The sequence below is a fragment of the Accipiter gentilis genome, chromosome 12, assembly GCF_929443795.1.
Source record: "Accipiter gentilis chromosome 12, bAccGen1.1, whole genome shotgun sequence".
NCBI classification, from domain to species: domain Eukaryota; kingdom Metazoa; phylum Chordata; class Aves; order Accipitriformes; family Accipitridae; genus Astur; species Astur gentilis.
The window spans coordinates 22,203,299-22,224,665 of NC_064891.1; the positions used below are offsets into that span (position 1 = coordinate 22,203,299).

At 39.2% G+C, this 21,367-nt stretch overlaps 1 protein-coding gene across 9 annotated transcripts in view; it reads left to right on the forward strand.

Moving 5' to 3' along the window:
• The window catches only part of MMAA (metabolism of cobalamin associated A), a 50,733-nt gene that overhangs the window by 9,923 nt on the left and 19,443 nt on the right, over positions 1 to 21,367 (forward strand). For 2 of the 9 annotated variants that reach the window (XR_007507786.1, XR_007507787.1), the window contains exons 1-9: positions 11,826 to 12,253; positions 12,511 to 12,985; positions 14,071 to 14,193; positions 15,481 to 15,651; positions 15,950 to 16,035; positions 16,626 to 16,775; positions 17,243 to 17,330; positions 20,283 to 20,328; positions 20,747 to 20,834. Coding sequence is in view for 7 of the 9 variants with exons in the window: in XM_049815064.1 (XP_049671021.1) it covers positions 12,565 to 12,985; positions 14,071 to 14,193; positions 15,481 to 15,651; positions 15,950 to 16,035; positions 16,626 to 16,775; positions 17,243 to 17,530 (1,239 nt within the window). In the remaining 2 variants the exon portion in view is untranslated. The other 7 variants (XM_049815064.1, XM_049815065.1, XM_049815068.1 and 4 more) reach the window with 6 other exon arrangements.

Here is a 21,367-nt window from a genome sequence, read left to right on the forward strand (position 1 = left end):
TTCTACGATTTGGTTTAAATTTGCCTTTCTACAAATGAAACTGATTACTTCCTAGCTTGCTTTTGATGGCGATGCAGCAAATCCGTCGCTGTCACCTTCATAACACCTTATGCCTGGAAGAAAGGTATGTTCCCACTCCTTCCCGTATTTTTCTACTGCTTGGTGAAGTTTTCCTTTGCGTTCCAGTTTGCTTACATCTCTTCTAGTAAGGTGCTTGAAACTGAGTGCTGTTGTCTGCTTGAGGCCTCAGCAATACTTCTAAGCTATCGAGTGGAGAGCTGAGTAAAGTAAAACAATGACTTCATTTCTTTCTTGTAACACTTCTCTCAGTACATCTCAGAATTGCGTTTTGCAGCAGCATTTCTAGTCTGTGGTTTCTAAGCCTTTTTAGTAAGATGAGTGTCTAGTGAAATGGTTTTGGTTTATAGTTATGTATGTATTTATTTTATACTAAATGTTGTCTCTTGTGCTTGCCTGTAGCGATTGTCACCCCACTAGAAATACAACAGGGTTCCATCATATTTTCTTGGGAATCCTGATGCATTCATCATCTCGTGATGCTTTCATAAGGCTCTTGTAAGAATGAGCAACAAGGGGAGGAAAAAGTTGGCCTAATTCCAGGACTCATGCATGGAAAATTGAGCCAAAATCTTAAATTTTGTATCACCTGGAAACTGATCATGGGGAATGTCCAGATTAATCCTCAGAAAAGGTCAATTAAGCCTAATTGGCAAAGATAGTTCCCTTGGATGAAACTTTTTTTGTTCTTGCCTTTTCCTTCTTGACTCTCTGATACCTTTTGAAACTAAAACTTAGAAGAAAATGGTTGGGGTTTTTCTTGTAAGTATTTACTGTTCTTTCTTAAGTAAGTGTTGAAATATTTATCCAACAAGTGTCTGAGAGTCACTGGTTAAAAAAAAAAAAAAGGGAGTGGGGAGGACCCTTCAACAGTTGCATTAAAGTGAAGGGAGGCAAAATTTTTTTCTTCTCCTCTTATTTTGGTGGAAAAAATGCACGTGCTGTCACCTTTTTCATAGATCACAAGTAACAAAAAGTGTTTTCTTTTACAAGTCAGACTTTAAAATGTGGTCTTTGTTATTTAGAATGTATGAATTAAGAAAATTTGTGGTTAGATAACTAGCATTAGGTCTGTACTTGTAGTCTTCTTCCAGAAAGGCCAGCCATAAACTTTTCAGAAAATAGCGTTCACTAAAATACATGCTGCCCTGTTGTATGAGCTTCTGAGACACTGCAGTCATCATTAAGTAATCTAGGAGTGTTTGTGTGCATGGTGGGAGAATCAAGTGAGGAAAATGCCTATCAGAGCTCACTATACTCACTGTATTGCTGTCAGTTTTTATGAAAAGTTTTGTTCTGAAATACAATGGTAAATAAATATGATTTAAAATTAATTGAAAAGATCAGAGGAATGGATTTGTGACGTATAAATGAGGGGGGGTTTTGTTTGTGTTGGTTTTCTGTTGTTGTTGGTTTTGTTTTTCCCTTTCCCTCCAGATACAGTTCTGCTCTGCTTGCTAATGAACATCAGATCAGGGTTGTACTTGTTTAGTTGGAAGTCTTTGAAGAGTCTGGTCAGTGGCCTCTGTCTCTGCTCTTCACTGGAGAGATTGGGGATTTTCTATTTTATGGTTAAGGAGTTTTTTTCTACCACCTGTCTTGGCATTTAATACTATGTTAACAAAACCAAACCAGATTTAACTGTTTAAACATGCAGTTATCTTTGTGGTCTGCCCTGTTGATTTTACCTAGACTACTGGAGTGGCCATGTCCTGTAGAACAAGGGCTTTGACTAGTGAATTTTAGCAGGTTTCTCTAGCGTCTCTGATCTGAAGTTGATAAAACACATGCCACACAGGTTTCTAGGAAAAAAACATGGATAATTTCTGATGTTAAAAGTAAGTAGGAATTTGGGGAGGGGAAGAAGGGATAAAAGCTTTGTGGTTGTTTTGTTGGGTTTTTTTTGGGGGGGGTGGGGGTGATGGTGTTTGGGTTTGGTTGGGGGTTGTTTGTTTGTTTGTTTGTTTTTTCAATTAATTGTAGCAAAGACCAGAAAGGTGAGAAATTAAGAAGGCCAGCTTTCCTTCTACTTGTGTTGACTCCTAGAGCCCTTGAGGTACTGAGATGGATAACTTTGTAGCTGAAAAAATAGCTTGCTATTTAATAGGGGTAAATGTGATATCCAACACTGCAACAAGAATAAACAACTGTTTGTTGTCCCCTGAATACAGGGACTAGATAGGAAAGAGCATCCTTAATAGTTGTAGTTGACCGATTTGCCTTGTACTCACATTTTTGCAACAAACCTGGAGGTCTTGAAACATGCTTAAAAAGCTACTCTGAGGAGGAAGGGTTTGGTATCTTTTCTCTACTTCATGGGGAATAGGACAAGAAATAGCAGGCTTAAATTGCAGAGAATAAAATTTAGTTTAATACTAGGGGCACGAGGGAGAAATTCCTATCAGTAAAGACAGTAAAACATTGTAACAAGTTATCTGGATAGGTTTTGGAGAATTGGTCATTGGAGATTGTTGATGACAGGTTAGAAAAATGCATATTGGGAATAGCACAGGTGTCCTTGATGCTTTCTTGGATGCTTTCCTGCTCTGTGCTGTGACTGAGTGTTTAGGGTTTGGTCTGAACATTTAAGAACTGAATTCTGTCACAGATGCTGATGTTGAGGATCTCTTTGTCACTTATAGGCATATTTTCATGCCTACCGAGACATACTGTTTTAATATAAAACAGGCAAGAATATTTCCCCCCTCTTCTCCTTGTTCCATATGCCTATGTAGTTAAAGTGAAGATGAGTTACAGCTAAAAAATCTAGTGATTTGCAAAGCTATCCTAGTGACAAACCTCACTTTCTGCTGGAGAGCGTGTTCTGCTAATAGCATTTAACCTTCATTGGGAATGGCTGGAGTATGAATGCCTCATACAAGACCATCTGGAAAAGAGGTTTTCCTGAAGCTTATCAATATTCCTAACAGGAACCTACCCAGAGTCTTTACTCTCAGAGCAGCAAGACTGGAGAAGCAGTGACAGCTATAATGGCAGGGCACTAATGACTTTGGAGAAATGTTACTTTTGTAATTGGAAATTATATAAACAGTGTCATTAAAACAGATTGTTGATGCCATTTTTATTCTTGTCATAGGCTTAGTTATAAGAATGTATTCACTCTAAGGAGATGACATCAGAATTTTTGTGCTTTCTGCAATTAGATGGACAGATCATGAGTCTTTAACTCATGAAATGCTGTTTTTCCAGAACACCAGCTAAAGTAAGTGAGGATTTGAATGACTGCTTACTTTTTCTTTAGTTGAACAGTAGCACAGAGGAGGTGAAATGTCATTGATGTGATTCTGAAATGTGGCCTAAGAGCGGAGAGCTCTGAATTGAGCTCTGATTTTCTTATTTGTTTGTCTTGGTTGGTTTGGGTTTTGGTTTTGTGTTTGTTTTTTTTTTTTTTTTGTTAAAGATGTTGCTCCTTAACAGAACAAAAGATCTTTATAGCCTAGTGTTTGGTATAAAATATGATAAGCTATTTTGAAGACAGAATCAAGATCCCTTCCCTTCCAGAAACTTCTCATTCCCCAAGTAACTCTGCTGCTCTAATCCTTTGAGTCTCCACTCATTCTTTTTTAGAATAAGTAGGTAGGAAGAGTCACCAGCAGAAAGGGATGGCAGTGGGGAAGAGACACTTCAACAAAGCAGGCCTTCTTGAATACTTTTAATGCAACACTACAAATTTTTGCTTATCATCATTTTAGGTAATTTTTAAGATGTAGTGGACATGTAAGGCCTTCTGTCAGACCTCCGCTATTGGTGATTGACATCCTCATTGAAGTACTCAGCATCTGTTTATCATGTTCTAATATCAGTCTTGTTACATGAGAAGGAAATAGCACTGGGAATATATTCTCCTGGAACAAGTGGCAAATGAAGACAAGGAATGGTGTGTGTGTGTGTGTGTGTATATATATATATATATATAAAAAACACAACCTGGTATTTGGGTGTTCCTCTGTTCATTTTTTAATGTTTCATCTGTTGACTATTTGAATAGTCTGCCTCCAGCTGAGCAGAGAGTTGAGGGTTGGGGCACTCCTGGAAATTGGTGTAGCTGCTGGCAGAAGGTCTGAGCCCAGGCCAGATAAGGGAGACATGGATAGATGCAAAACTAGAAAAATTGGAAAGAACTAGGTACAGCTTTTGGCATCTGACTGCTGGTGTTTCTTTCCACAGCACTGTGAGAAAGGCCATCTACTGTGGCTGATAGATTACCTTTAATCAAATAAGCAGCCATTTGTTTACTGCTGAGAAGCTGTAATAGAATAGTTGATCAGAAAGAAAAACCTCAGTCTTTCAGTCTGTCTTCTTCTCTACTAAAATTGCAGAACATGAAATAAATACAGTTTAATCTGGTCTGAAAAGAATGAAGGATGCCGATGACTCTCAGTCATCTGAGGTGAAGACTGCATATTTCTCTTCTTCATTAGTCCTTTAACATTGATTTATGCAACAAGGCAACTCTTCATACCTTTCATATGAAGTTTTCAGTTTGTTTCCCACGCTGATACTCTGAATAGGGTGTCTTAACACAGAAAGACAACTACTGGTTAAAATTTATGCTTTGTATTTTGTTTCTGGTTTAGGTGGGAAATAAGATGACATTCTTATGTAAGCCCTATGTTACACAGAGATCCCTGGCTTACTGCAGTGACCACAGAGAGGGCAACAGCAAAATTCTGCTGGAAAGTCAGAAACTCGCTGTAAAGGACTCTCTATTTAGGGACTCCTAAATAGGGTTACAGCCACTTGCTGCTAGTTTTCTGCGAGTAACCAAAAAAACCCCCCCCAAAACCAAGATGGAATTCATGCTGGCAGAGGTGTGACTTTTTTATTTTACGTTCTGAAGCCTACTGAATGCACTCTGAGTAAATGTTCAATGCGTTTAAATTCCTCAGGTTGTTAAAAGTCTGCCATGGCCGAACAGGGTAGATTTGCGATTGTGTTGATGAAGCAATTGTGAATTCCTCTCTGTCCAGAATACATCCGAGCTGTGTGACAAAAATACATAGCGCTAGCTTCCCCTTCTGGCCAAAAGGAGTAAGTGATCCTGAAGGCGAGAGTCACACGAATTATCTTTCAATTTTATTTCTGTGTGCTAAGGCTAAAACACTAGTTTCTGGAGAACAAGTAAATGCTTAATTGCTACTGCTGGCAGGGGATGAAAACGTCCTGGTGGAACATCTTTGCTTCTTGCAACATAATATAATTATGTATTGAGATGGGGTTGCTGTTGGAACATAGAATTCTTTTCTAAACATAGGCCTAATTTGGAAAGCAATTAGATAAAAATAACAACTTCTGGACAGAAAGATTCCCAATGTCCTTTCTAGACCCCTATTAGCTGGTGCTAAAAATAAATATTTTACTGCTTTTCATATTCTGTATGCTAATTTTCCATATGCAGCTGCATCAGTTATAATCATAACTTTTTGTTTGTTTGGAGTTTGGGGTTTTTTTACTTGCCTTTTTGTCTTATTTAAAGATTCTTCTTTCATTTTAATTCTATGGCACAATATTTTGTAGCATTAGCGTAAGCTTTGTAAATGTAGGGTGTACTACCATAAAGGTGTTTATTTTGTGGTATAAAGCAACAATACACAGTATGATCCAACATGTTTTTTTAACAAGGCCTTTCCAAGTTAGTTTGCCAGCCTTTTACAATGTTGTGTTACTACGTTTCTGGATGGGTTGATCATATAACATTGAATCTTAGCGGAATCTTTCTTTGTCCTTTTTCATTCCCATCTGCTACAGCTGCCTGGAAAAATGGGACATTTCAATCACTAATCAATTTTGTGTTGTAAGACCACCAAAGTCTTGCTTTTGTGGGTATGTTTGAGAGTAAGCATGCAAACACAACATTTATGCACGTACATACATACAAGAGAAACAAAAGCTTCCTGCGTGATAAATGATAGCCTCATGTTTAAGATGCTTAGGTGGACTGCAGGAAACAGGCTTCCCTGTTCATACCATGGGTTTGGTCCAAATTGGAAACACTTAGGTTTTCCTGTATCTCAGTCTTGAATCCCGGTTATCAGATTTATCATGGGCTTGGTCTTCCTCTTCATCTTGGCTGTAAGTGTCATCCTGGAACTGAAAATGTGTCTTGATATGTTTTGCTACAACATTATGTTCGTATGGACAGTTCTACCCACTATCTCACTTCCGCCAGTTGTCGTTTTCACCTGCTTGTGAAGCACTCAGCATAGGGATGTTAAGACAAAGACCTCTGAGCACCAATGCTGTTGGAGATACAGGGAAAAACACTTAAGTGCGTAAAAGATTATGTCTTTACCCTTAATGTTCAAGTTGCCTACAATGGTAAACCAAGTTATGCATTCATCATTAATTCCTTGCCCCAGTGTATGCTTCACTTTGTGAACTAAGGTATTCGTTTTTTGGTGTATAAGATTGTGCTATTTTCATACTAACCTAATAACTCTTTAGCGTACTGGGGTGGGGGAAGGGAGGATTGTATTTAGTCATTTGAAAGTGTCAGTCCTCTACCTCCTGTCTTTGTCAGCTCCTACAGAATTTAAAAATTGCAGCCAATCAAGCCTTTCCTTAAAAAGTAGCTGGGAATGAGGGTACCTTGTCAAAGTCTGGTGTCAGATTGTATTATACTTCTTACGTTTACTAATATGCTTGCTATGGTTTCATTGCTGTATTGAAAATAATCAGGAGGAGGCAATTAATGATTTCCTCTTCAGCTGTGCAGTGATGAACTACACAAGAAATATTTTGCTATCGTGAGTCATTGGTGGCCATGGAGAAAAACATACTCTTTAAGCCACTCTTTTAAATACTTTCTTAATTGAAAGAAAAAAAATAGTATTTTACTGGCAAGTGACTTGCCCTTCCAGGTTTATAATTCTAACAACAAATCAGTCTTGGAGAACATTATTTAACTTGCTTTTACAACCAGTAGTCTATATGAATAATGTTTGGGGTTTTTTTCCCATATAGTAATTTTATTTTTATTTTCTAAGAAACGTGAACATTTTACAGAAAAGAGAATTGCTTTTATAAGAAAATATTTTATCTGTCCCCTTTATATGTCATTTTATATCAGGCAGTTCATCATGAACAATTAAAAAACTTGTGCATAAGCAGTAGAAAACTTTCCTGTAATGATTATGTCATTTCTCACTAATGTGCAATCATAGCTCAGTTCGTATCAACAAGAGAATGTTGAAGTCACTGCTATAAGGTTTTGTGAAGAAACTTCAGCTCCCTTGTTTATAAAAACATGACGCAAATATAAACCATAGTTGTGCAAAATGAATTTTTCCTCCTTTTTCTTCAGATACTCTCTTGTAGGTCTCAGCCAAAGCTCAAAGAGCAAATTTCTTTTCCCAGGTTCTCAGACAGCTTGAACAGCTCTGCAATCTTATGGCTCCTTCACCAGCACAAGTACAGTGACTCTGCTCAGCTGTTGGAATCGTCCCCTCTTGTAGGATGCTGAACCTGGAAAGCTGCGGTAAGGCTTTTGTCTCCAGACCTAGCCAGGGAACTGATTTGCTGCTCTGTCCTGGCCTTTGTAGTAAAACCTTTGAATGCCCATATGCAGCAAACACCTGTTTGTGTAGCTGTTAATGAGCCTTTGGGGAGATTTGCTGCTTTTGTGCTGCTTCCTTGCCTGAGTCACAAATGCAAAACCTGAGGCCTGGACTCATGTTGCATTTAAACAGGCAAACTTTCAGCTGTGATTATACTTGCTATTGTTTTTATTTCAGATGTCCAATTATCTTTTAAGCTGAGGCAGAAGAATATTTAGTCTAAAGTGCTCAGACTGTTCTTTTTAAAAGGCTAGTGCTCTTTCCTGAAAATAAGGCTGTAATTAGAAGTTACCTTGCTTAGTGTTGCGCTGCAAAGAGCAGACTGGTTCAGTCTTCTCTGCTTGTGTGAAAACTGAAATGAATTGAGTGTTGTCCTCTGAAATAAAGGACAAATGGTCACACAGTCACCACTATAGTTTCAGTTTGTACTGTGGCAGGGACTGTAGTTATTCTGTAACTCAGCTAGACCTGATATGCAGGTAGGATTTAACGCTCACCACAAATTGCCACTTGTTGCTCCAGTCAGCTGTTGTAGGTTGCAGTGGAGGAGAACCCTCATTTCTCTTGTGCATTGGGAAGCAATAGGTCTGGTTCATAGCCACAAAAGGGGAAGTACTGTGATGCTGGTTCCTGGGCACTGGAGGACAGGTAGGTAGTGTTTGCAGGATGGACCCTGATAGAGTTTTGATGCTGAACTTCGATCTGTGTTATGTCAGCCAAAATTTCTAATGCAGTTTAAGGTATATCCTGTTTTTTTTCTTGGAATGCTTGTAATAGCAATAAAACCACTAGTCTAGTTGCAATCATGGTAGCCAAGAACATGCATTTGCAAGTGAGCAGGGTGGACTACTACATGCAGAATGGAGAAATATTAGAGGAAGACAGAGTGTGAAGACAACCAGGTGCTACACTGCAAGTGCAATGTGAGTACTCAGCGAAGAAATTGCCACTGAATTTGTATTCCTGAATGAGAAGTTCATTTTGCAATAAAGCATAGTGGTGAAAGGGATTTGGGAGCATGGCAGAGCCTTTTTAAACACCCTTCCCATCCTCACAGGGGGAGAAAGAACTGATGAAATAAAATTTCATCTCTAAGAGATCATAATTTCTTCTTGTATGTGATGAGAATTTCATAATTCTGTAACCATAACCAGTAGTGACTGTAGGCATGCCAGATCTTTTAATGTACAGTGGGAGGGTCCAACAGAGAGTTCCTAAGACAAGTACATCTTTATATGTTCAGGGAAAAGCTGGTGAGTTTCAAGCTGATGCTGTTTGTTTAATTTCATTAATTATTTGTCCTGTTGCAATTTCATTTAGATCATAGAGATTGTTAGTTTTGTATTTGCCTTTGCAGCACATTGCTTATAGTTATGTCTATGAACATATTAAATATCATTGTTGCGATAATAATGTGCACAAAGATTAATTCGGGACTTCTTAAAGAGGGGGTGAACAGACCAGGGAAATTGGAGTGCTGCCAGAGAAAGGAAGAACGAACGAATCCAACTAAAACTGCAAGGGGAAGCCAGTTAGACGGAATGTAAATTTGCATGGTGGAATTTGGCAAAGATGCTAATGGTAATACAGTTTCTGCTGTGAGAAGTTACAGAAGGCTCTTTTTCTATTATTTGATAATGATTGGGATTCAGTTGCATGTTTTGTCTGAAGATTTGTGCCTCCCTACACCCTTATTCCATGGCACAATACTTTGTAACGCTTTACAGGGTGTTTGATTTAATTAGTATTGGCTCAGAAGGAAGACTGCCATTTCATGAGTAACCAGCAGTACTGTTTTCTTTAACATCTGGGCTAGATTTGCAGCAAGGAGGTTAGAACAGATAATTTTCCTTAAGTATTGGACAAGTTTGCAGACTGTGATGGAATAACTATGGGATGCACATTCTTATTCTTCTGACACCCCTGGGGAAAAGAAGCAGAGAGAACACAAAAAGGAAGATGACTTAAATTTGGAATTAAAAAAAACCCACCACCACCACCTCCGCCCCCCCCCAAAAATTTTTTTTAAGAAAAGAGAGAGAAACAACGAGGCTGATGTGGAAAGTGACTGAACTACCCTCCTGAATACCTCAGCTAGGATGTTAAGTGTGTTAATAATGACCAGGTAAAGGAACACATGAGCCAAGAGAACTGCCGTTGTTGGCGAGCAGAAAGCACAAAAACAGTGAGTCTGACCAAAATTCATTGATTTGTGTGTAATAAAGACCAAAAAAATACATGTTTGGTCACATATGTTAAAAGACAATAGGGGAAACATAAGAGCACTGTATAGTATGACAGAATGTAGATTAAGGAGACTCTATATATGGTCCAGCTTCTAAGGAAGTATTTTGCCTATTTTGGATGAGGTTAGAGTAACACAGAGGTGGTAGAAGAGCACACAGTTTTAGGAGCCCTGTGTAATCTGTATTCCAGAATATTGAAAGAAGAGGTGCATATAATTGACAATGCAATAGGAAACCTACCTGTCATATCTGACCTGTGGGGACCATAGTCTCTGACTGAAGAAAAGCAATCTTGCTGAATAAGGGAGTTGAGAGCAAAGGGGGGGGGGAAAGAGGTGACTTGAACAATTTGGATTTCCACACCTCATCAGTGTGCAAGGTCTTTAAAACAGTTCTTGCGGGAAGACTACTCCAAAACACATACATGCTTGTTCATGGTCATATCAGATTGGCAGTGCAACTGATGAACTGTGTAAAATAGCAGAAGTTTTGTTCTTTACTGCTGAATGCACAATTTAATCTCATTCCTATTATTCTGGTCCACAAGATTGTCATAGACAGAGAACTGAACAATCCACTCTCCCTTTCAGCGTTGACAAAACATGCAATTTTGTGTACCCATTCATCTAGTTCTTGCAACAAGGTCAATGATGAAAGTATTCATGACGAATGCAGACAAAGTGGAATAAAACACAGGATCAATCATCTGTGACTGGCTTTTTTGTTGTTGCCGCTGTTACTAAAATAATAGCAGGTATGTGCTACCTGGGTTTAAGCATAGCCCTTGAAACAGAGCCTTAGAAAACTTCAGGAAGAGATGGTAGTGATACATGCTAACTCTGATGAATAAAGAACTGGTTAATTAGAAAGACCACCAAGGCTATTTCGAAACAGGAATTCTTGTCTCTTTCTGCTGTGATTTCATCACATGCTGATGGGGACACGAAATTGCATGTTTTATCAACTCTGAAGAGTAGATTGTTCAGTTCTCTCTCTATGATAATCTTGTGGACCAGAATAATAGAAATGAGATTAAATCGTGCATTTGGCAGTTAAGAGCACAACTTTTGTTATTTTACACAGTCTATCAGTTGCACCGGGACCAAGTATAATGCATTCTAGAACAGTGCTAGGGTGATGGTACGGCACTAGTAGCGCCTCGGCCCACGCATTGTGCCAGTTTCTGCTTATTGGAAATAAATGCATGTACTTTAGCAAGAAGCAGTGCAGAAAAAGGAGGGTAAGATGACTGGAGAAATAGTAACAGTTGAAAAAAAAAAACCCCAGTCCGTGAAAGCAAATTTTAAAAATCAGGCTTAACTTTGCACAATGAAAAGGAATACGATTTAATAAACACGTTTGGGGGTTTAAGCCTTTCTTCTCCCTTCCTGCTGTCTGAAACGAAATCGGGGAATAGTGAGTGGTCGTGCACGCATTCAAAGTGACATTTTTGAGATTTTGGACCAGGAGCGAAATGAGGGTTTGCAGCGCCCTTCCTCGCAAGGAAGGCCAGGGCCAGCAAACAGTTATTGCATCAACACGGAAGCTGGTGTTCTCATGAAATGACCAGAAATGAGCATATCGCGCGCGTATCATGAGCCTATCGACCGCACTCGATCAGAGACACACACCCCCCACCCCGCCCCCCCGCGCCCGGCCCGACCGCGATTCTGCGGGACGCCGCCGGCCACGGCCACGCCCTCGCCCTCCACCCAGGCCCCACCCCCTGCGGGGTAGGGGTGGGCGCTGCTTGGCGGCGCATGCGCGGCGGGGTGGGCCCTGCGCCCCGTGGCCGGACGTGGGTTCCGGCTCAGCGTGAGGGCGTCACTTCCGGGCAGCGGGGAGGCGGGGAGCGCAGGCCGTTCCCCACCACCACCACCACCACCACCACCCGCCGGGCTGAGGAGAGATCGAGCGGGTGCGGGGCTGGGGCTCTCCGGGGTCCCGGGGGGGCGGGGGGGGTGAGCCTCTCCCCGGAGGATTCGGAAAGCAGCTGCAAGAGCGGCTTTTGTGAACAAGGGGCGGCCCGGGTGGATCCGTGAGGCTTTTAGAGGTGCGGGTCAGAGCAGGCCCAGAGAGCGCGGTGGCTGCGCCTGGTGCTGCTGCTTTGTGTTGGTCCTCTGGGAGGTTTCTGCTCCTCGAGTTTATTTCTAAATGTTCTTGTGTCTTGACTGCGCCCCCCCACCCCCTTCCTGCAAATAAGGTGTAAAAAGCTCATTCTGAATAATAGTTTTAAAAAAATCCTACAGCGGTGGAAGTAGAATATACAACAATTTCAGTAAGCATAAGGGTTGGTTTGTTCCTGTTTTTTTAGGGTGCCGTGTATGCTCTTGGAGGCTGTCTTATTTAAAGGTGCTTTTTTTTATCTGGTTATTTATAAAAATAAAATACTTGTTTGTTTAGGATGATAATAAAGACATGCTATCCTATGGAAGATTCCTTAGCTGCTTTTTTTCTGTTCTTTTAACGGGAAGCAGGAACTTTTTTTTTTTTTTTTAAACAGTAGGTATGGATAAAATAAAAGATGATGATTGCCTGCATACATAGGTTTTATTTGAGTCCTTATAAGCACTTTGAAAAAAGTAAAAATGCTTTTCTTTCTCTTTAAGGTGTCTGCAAATGGAAGTGAACTGATATCTCTGCTACTTTTAATTCCAAGCAAGATGAAGATTCCCTCTTTGGTGTTGAGGTTCCCTCATTGTTATTTCTCTAGAAGAACTTGCCTCACGAACTTTCACTTTACTTCCAGAGCAGGTTTCCCGTGCATTGAATCTCTCACACCAGTGCATCCTTATCGTACAAAATGGATATGTTCATCAAACCATTTGAGGAGAGAGCTGTGCCAGCAAGCAGCCCCTGACCAGCAGATAGAGGGACTTTCTGACAAAGAACAAAGACTGGTAGACAAACTTTACAGCGGACTAATTCAGGGTCATAGAGCCTGTTTAGCAGAAGCTATTACGCTTGTAGAATCAACTCAGAGTAGGAAGAAGAAAATAGCCCAGGTGCTCCTTCAGAAGGTATTATCCTACCACAGGGAACAAGAAAAGTTAAATGAAGGAAAACCACTTGCCTTTAGAGTGGGTTAGTCCTTTTATGTCTGTCCAGTAGCTGCTTTGACGGAATTACAGTCCTCACCTTTCGTTATCGCTATTGTTCTTTAAGCATCGTGGTCGGTAGTCTTGGATCATTGGTTTCTTGTGGTTTGTAACCAATCTGGATCACTTCTGTTGTCCAGTAGGGTTATGGCTTGAGCTGGAAGAGACTTTTGAAAAAGCTCTAGAAATTATTGTTGCTTCTTGGGGGGGCTGTTATTTGGGGTTTTTTTAATAACTATTATAAGCCGAAATGTTAGGCAGTTTGCAGATTGATACAGCTGTTCTCGATAGGGAAGGATGTAGTTAAGCAGACCTGGTTTTATCCCAAAGAAGGTGTTTTCTTGAATACTTCCTGAATCCTTTCTTCAGTCTGCCAAAGGAAAACCATATACTTTCCTGATTTATGGCCTTACTTTAAAGCAGCCTGCTTTTCAGCTGAGGAGACTTGAACCTGTTTCTCTTGGGAAACTGTAAAATATTTTTCCCTTGAAGAGAGATGGACTACTGAAGTATGTCATGCCCAGCTGTTGTCTCTCGTGTGTGATACAAAAGTAGTAAGAACAAGAACTTGTGCACGGGAGTGAGAAATGTGTGGTGCTAATCTTAGTTTGCATGCTTTGATGTGCAAGTAAATCGCCTCATTTTTTAACTAACAGCTCTTCAAGGTAGGGGCTTTTGCTTTTAGAGTGTTTCTTTTATAAATAGTTAGTAAACCTGAAAAAATCTGGATTTAGGACATGACGTTTTTAAAGTTCTGAAGGATAAGTAAGTATAAATACATTTATTTGGAGAGGAGGAGATAGGCCTGGATAAACCCAATATTATGTTGGTGTGGGTAGGATGAGGGGTGGTGAAGTGAGCGCTGCTGTGTTGAGTGAACCAAGGTAGTGTATTTCAAATTAATTACAACTGCTTGGTTGGCTGTGTCAGTTGTGGCATAGCTTTCATTTGCCTTTGTTGTGATACATGTGTTAAAGTGTGAATTGTTATCAACTTAGATGCTGATGGTATTCATGTAATGTGTTATTTATTTGATTAACAAAATGGTTTTTTCTTAATATGATTATTTAGGATTGTCTGGGCCTCCTGGTGCTGGGAAATCAACTTTCATAGAATGCTTTGGGAAAATGCTTACAGAAAGAAGATACAAAGTGTCTGTGTTGGCTGTAGACCCTTCCTCTAGTACAAGTGGTGGTGAGTGTGAATTAAAGTTTGAGTCAGGTTTCTAATACCTTATCAACTATAGGAGTATCTTTTTGGGCCAAATGGAGGAAAATTTGGGGCCTATAAAAGTAAAATGCTAAGAATAAATGTTGTATCATGTTTTCATTTTTTCCTCTTGTGATATGAAATTGGGAAATACATATCAGCATCCTAATTTTGTCAGGTTTCCTCTTTTCCAGTGTTTGAATGTTGCCTTACAACTTTTTTGTCTGAAACTTTAGGTTGCTGTGGTTTTCTCTCTCTAGTTATTTCTTTATTTCCCTGTGAATGAAAGAGTAGAGGGACATTCATTGCTGCTTAAGTTTCAACAGCAGTAATGCTGATCACTGGTTTCAAGGTCCCCTGATGCAGTATCATTGACAATTTGTCTGACTTGTAGCATGATTTTTTTTTTTTTTTTTCTAAATTTGAACTTCTTCAAAGTTGTGTGGCTGTAATCTGTCACTCTCAAATCAAAAATTGTAGGGAAATTATAGACTGACCATGCTTGATTAATGGTGTCTCTGACATAAATAACAGAACCTTGATTTTGATCTTTTTCTAATGGGCAGCTGACAGGGAACATTACTCCTTTTTCCAGCTTCTACGCTGTTAGAGAAGATGCTGCAATATGTAACTATTTAAAAAGAAAAAAAACTTCACCATTGCAATGACCCAGAACTAAGACCATATTCTTGAATGCGTACATTTAAGATGCATCAATAGAATAGCAAAATATGCTAGCAAGACTGCACCAGTTAAAAGAATTGAGCATCTCTCATTTTTTGGAATGTACATCATGCATGTAGATCTCACCAAATCCTATTTAAAGTTTGTATGAATAGAAGGAAGGCAGGGATGCATGTCAGCTTTCTCAAAAACAAAACAAAAAAATCCACTATCAAGACATATCAGAATCATAAGGCAGAGATTTGTCCCTTTGGACAGAAACAGCAAAGATTTAATTGTGTGGCCTGCTGTGTATAGGCCTCAAAAAGCCATTCAGAAATTGTGAAATTCATTCTGACCTAGAAAAATTCTTCGTATTTGATAGCAGTAAGGTCTGCTTATCAGGCCTTTCCAGCTTCTGATAGGCAGAAGAACCAGGCAGTAACTTCCTAGTCCTCAGCAAAGTCTTGAGCAGCTATTACTGGGATATTCTTATCTGACTGACTTCATCCAAGAGATCAGTCTTTTCTCACTCATTTATTGGGTGTGGGGAGAGGGGAAGTTTGGTTGTTCTGCACTTTTGAAATAATTTAACATTAAACGTTTAAGGTTCTCTATTGGGTGATAAAACACGGATGACTGAGTTGTCAAGAGACATGAATGCATACATCAGACCATCTCCCACCAGAGGGACGCTGGGAGGTGTAACAAGGACCACAAATGAAGCCATTCTGCTGTGTGAAGGAGGAGGCTACGATGTTGTTCTTGTGGAAACAGTAGGTATGTGTTTAGGGTTTTCTTTTGATTATCCTGTTGTGATACCTAAATAAGGTGTGTTACTAGTTGCATACTTTCATCCTTGATTTTGCTCATGCTTTCATGCGTGGTGACTGGTTGAAAATGAATGCCTGTTCTGTCAGTTTTCTAGTCTTGTATGTTTTGTAAAAACTGTTGTGTTTCCTGTTGTCTTTGTTAGTGGGATTTGTTCATGGTGCAATACTGGGATCTGTCATAATTACTGTGATTAATGTGACTGAAAGTTTGCAATAAGTGGTGAACTCTGGATTTAATTTTGTAGGTGTGGGACAGTCAGAATTTGCTGTGGCTGATATGGTTGATATGTTTATATTACTGCTACCACCTGCGGGTGGAGATGAATTACAGGTATTTTTCAGTTTCTCTTATTAAGTATTACCTAGGACTAGGAAGAGAAACTTAAATTGAAGATACAGTATCTGTGCAGAGAGTCTGTATCAATAGTGTTTTGTAAATTATGCTGCTACTATTGAAGTCTTTTCAGAGTCTTATCAATTTATTGCCCAGTTAGGATCTGATATCCCTTCCCGATTTTGAAAGTATTAGGATGTGAAATTCTGATACTCTCTGACTTACTTTGGCCTATTTACTAGTTACATATGATTTTGGGGAGTGGCTTTGTATTATAGGAAAACAGAAATCAATATAAATAGGCTTGCAAACTTGGTCATGTTTTGGATAAACTTGAAGTCTCTACACATGAAATAGGTTATCATGTAAACTGATACCCATATTTAGCGTTCTTATATCAAAGTAGAGTAATAACTAGTAATGACAGAGGCCGTTGGTACTACTCTTGCCTGACTAGCACATACACACACAAAAAAGATAGTAAGAGCCCCCAGAAACTAACAAAACATTTTGACCTGCTTTTTGTGATAAATCAGCATGTCACAGTCCTTCTAGGTATTCATGATTTCTCTCCATGTTCCATTTAGGGTATCAAACGGGGTATAATTGAGATGGCAGATCTAGTTGCTATAAATAAAGCTGATGGTGATTTAATTGTGCCTGCACGGAGAATACAAGCTGAATACGTTAGTGCTATGAAGCTGCTTCGCAAACGTTCAAAGGTTTGGAGACCAAAGGTTTGTGTACTTCACTATGATTTGGGGGGAGAGGGGTGTTGGATGTGGTAAAATACCTCCTTTCTGGAATATTATGAGTGCAAGAGTAGCTACCAGAGTGTATCTACCAGAATATGTAATTAATGCTACATTTAAGTAAAATGGCAGCACTGTACCTTTTAGCTAAAAGACTCATTAAAAATGATTGTCAGTCATGATACAAGTAGTTGGATATGCCTATTTATCCCACATACTGTGGATCTCAGGGTCTGCTTATAGTTGGTAGAATCTTGATTGTGAGATCTTTAAAAAAAACAAACAAAACACCAAAAACCCAGCATAAAACTGTGTAGAGCTTCATGAAGTGGGTATATTGAAGTAAGCTTGCCTTATGCATTTCTTAATTTTCACGCATTCTACCTGATGCAGTAATTAAACCCTCAAGCCCAGCAGTTACTTGGCTTTAAAAATTCTTCTGAATCCAACAGGTAATGCGCATCTCTGCCAAAACTGGAGAAGGTATCTCAGATATGTGGGATAAAATGACAGAATTTCGTGACCTCATGCTCACAAGTGGTGAGTTGATTGCCAAACGACGGAAACAGCAGAAAGTGTGGATGTGGAATCTCATCCAAGAAAATATGTTGGAACATTTCCGGAGTCACTTGGCAGTCAAGGATAAGATTCCACTTCTAGAAGAAAAAGTTCTTAGTGGTGTCTTGTCTCCTGGACTGGCAGCCGACCTGCTACTGAAAGCATTCAAAGATGGTCTCTAAGCATTATATTCTACTCTGTTCTTGTTAAGTGCTTTATGTAAACATGAACATTAAATACACTTTTTCTATGTATGGATTCAAATGTTTTGCTACAACGGACATTAACAGAATACCTATCCAGTACTCTGCCAAAAAAATACTGTAGGGTTCTGTATATGTGAAGATCATGACAAATCCAAACACTCAGATTACTACAGACTATATTGGAAAAAAGTACATTTCTAAGTCTTCTAATTGTACACGCCATAGATCTGTTGATCAAAAATATATGCCCATGTAAAAATATGACTGATTTTGGGAGGGTGGGAGAGGAAGGTTTGTGGTAGTGCAGAGTTTATTGCAGTTATGGGACCATCTTAGAGCAGTTGACACTGCAGCTTTCCATTCTAATATAGCATCAGCTGTTGCCAGCATGGATTGCTTTTTCTTTCCTCAGCTTGAGTGACAGCAAGAACATTGGGCCCCCTGGCAGCAACTGACCACAGTCTTAGTTTTAAATAAATTGTATGCATATAAATAGAATATAGTGGTGTTTGGTCCCTGTTTGGAAGCTATAGTTAGTTATTATACACTCTACACTAGGAGAATGGTATTTTAACCATCCCAATTTCTAAATAGATGTTTTAATACAAAAGCAAAATTTAGTTAGACTTTTTTAAAATGCAGACATCAGGTAGAACAAATGTCACCCATGATGCTTCAACAACAAATGTCTTCATACTAGAATATTTGATCTCTAGTCACAATGGTCTGAGGTTTTCTGATCTGACTTAATTTTTGGGGGGTTCAGACAAAATGCCCAGTTGTGTTTGGGTTTGGTTTTTTTTTTCCCCTCTCTTGTAGCAGACATGACTGCTTACAACCAAAAGTACTTTTTTTTTTTTTTTTTTTTCTTTTTGAGAACAAATCTGGAGGAAGCATTTTCCTAAGCCATGATCTAGAAACCAGAGCTCATCTGGTACCTACTGAAAATGAAGGGTAAAGTGGAAAAACGCTGATTTTTGGAGACCTAATAGAAAACCAGTAAAATAGAGGAGATTTTGTGAGTCTATTATTCCTTATAGGGATTGACTTTGAAAAAAGCCCAATATTGGAAGTGATGATTTTTGTAGTTTTGATTTTCTGGACACATACATGAAAGGTATGGTGTCTTTAATTTTAGCTCAATTTCACCTGTTTGGCTTCCTAAGAAGTATGTTTTTCACACAGCGCTTGAGTTCTGGCAACCCAAGTCTGAATTTTTGAGACAATTGCAGGGTAGCAATGAATTGGTTTACTTAGATCCTCTTTCTTTCTTCCTTCTTTCCCCCCCCCCAGGAGTAATTTTTCTCCCCTGTCCCTCTCCCTCCCCTCTCCATTGTTATATTGCATTCCCAACTAAGGTTACTTTTTTCTGTTAGAACTCTGTGCTTCAGAATTTTGTTTCCTGCATAGGTATAATTTGTCAACTATCAGAAAAGATGAGTGATTGTTGAAAATGCTGAGGATTTTTTTTCCTTGGGTTTCTCAAAGTGGCACAAATTAATGCAGAAGAAACCTCCGTCCTTGATGCTAGCATTTCAGTTATTTTTCCCATTGTTAGATGGTGTCTGTGTAATTGTCCATATATTTTTACTCTAAAAATACAAAGTATGACCAGAAATTAAAATGCAAACTGCAAGGCAAAGTAAAAGTACTTTGTAGTTAAAACCAATGATCCCCATGTATATTTGCAGTGAAGTACTAACTAAGAGCATTGTGCAGCTGAGGCATTTCTTTGTTAAGAAATTTTGCACTGGTATAGCTGGTATTAGTGGTTTCCACCACATAAAGTGCCAGAACTTCAGCGCTCTGACCCCCTTATTCCTATTTCTTAAACTTTGCGTTCCAAATGAGTAATTGAGGATTGCTGCAGTCAGTTACATAGAAGTAGCTGAAGGAATGTAGGGGGTGGCAGAAGCACAGTGACTTCCTTACGACCATGCTGAGTTGTGAAAAGAATGTAGCACTTGCAGTTTTATTTCTATTTAAGTAGTCTGAGAGCAGCAGCATTTTAACTAGTGGGTTCTCAACTTTTTGATAGCCCATTTGTTTCAGGTGACAGGTTTTGAGGTGACCTCATTTGTGCTTATCTGTTAGATCAAACCCTTATTATTGTCATTACTACTTCTTTTGTCAGGGACTGCTGTTTTCCTTGTCAGTTATAGGTGAGCTGTCAAGCAAGTAAAATAGAACCTGCAGCTTTGTTTAAATGACAGCTGCTCAAGCTGAATGTGCTGTACCACTTCTTAGTATTTGTTTTCTGGATGCAGATCTCTTGATTTGCTCGAGCCATAGGCCATCATTATTTTCTCATTTTGTTGCTTCTTTTAAAGTATGGTTAAGTTACTAACGAACTCTTGGCAGAAGACAATACAATGGCTTAAGCAAGTTCTACTTTTCATTTGATTGCATTTTCCTCTTAAAGTAGAGCATTAAATGAAAATTAGATTTGCGGCCTTTATATGTTCATTTGTGCCTCACGCTTCAGTAGGCAGAGAAATACCCTTACACTGAAAAGGGTCTTCAAAAATGGCATGATAGATAAGGGGCCCTGCTTTGTTTTTCAGTGATTCCCCTACCAAATTGAAAAGCTGTACCATGCAAACTATGAACTGAGCCTCTCATGTGAGAATCAAATTGTTTGTTTTATAGCTTGTAAAATTTTGCTGTGACATGTTTTGGAGTCAACTGCTGTTCAATTAATTGTGCAGTTTTGTTTATGTCCTCACAGGCTGGGGAAATGCATTGTCTTCGGAAGGACTGCATAGCTTTAGCTGGTAGGCTACAATTTAGTGAACAATTCAGTATTTCCTAAGATAGGGAAGAGCGTTTCCAGCTCATCATTTCTAACTCTGTGGGATTAAGTGGGGTAAAATGCATTAAAATATTGTCATTCAAGTAAACAGGCTTCTGAAAAAAAAAGATAGTAAACAAATGTGTTGTGTAGGATGTTGACATATTCTTAGTTTCTAGAGTTGTTAAGTTGCTCTCATGTTAACATTTAAAACTACAGCTACTGCAGAACAGTATTCTCATACTTTACAAGAAAATAATAGCAAGATTATATTTGTAGCTAGAGGTACGATAAACTGTTAGACAACTTGATATGGGAGGTAAGGAACAAACTCTTCAGATACACAAACTCGTGTCCTATGAAGTCTTGCATTTGTATGTAAGTGTGAAACTTTTCCCCAGGTCCCTGTGTAATAGATGTTGCTCGTGTTTCACAGCTGGAAAAACAAGTGTGGTGTGATCAAGTGATTTACCCAGGACTCTGAAACAGGTCAGTAGAGTATAAGGGTTACAGTTCAGTAGTCTTTACTCTGAGCCCCATGTATATTTACGGCCACGTTACTTAAGGTTGAAAAAATGCTCTTAGCAAGTTCATGCTCTCGGTGTGACTTATTCCTTTCATATCTAATTTCTCTGTTTTCAGTGACGGGACCCAGTGACCCCTTCTTGACTACTGTTCTGTTGTAATGTCCTGCTTTAAGTAATAGAAGACTTTTCCTTGATATCTAATCTGCCCTTGCCTTTTGTAAATGCATTACTTCCTGTTATGCATGCTTGTTCAATGTTTATCTTCTCACATGTATTGTTTGTTTGTTTGTGAAATCTGCAGTGTGTTGGCTGTCTATTTGTGGGTCTTGAGATTTTGGGGGATGGGGATTTAGCAAGCCTAAAGAATACAAATTGGGGGGGGGGGGGTGTTTAACCTTATGCAGTTCCCTTCCTAAAGCTTTCTTAAAGTAATGTGCTGAGATTCAGTTATTGGCTTGCTCTGTACTGGTGTAAATATATTTATTTCCCGTTCAC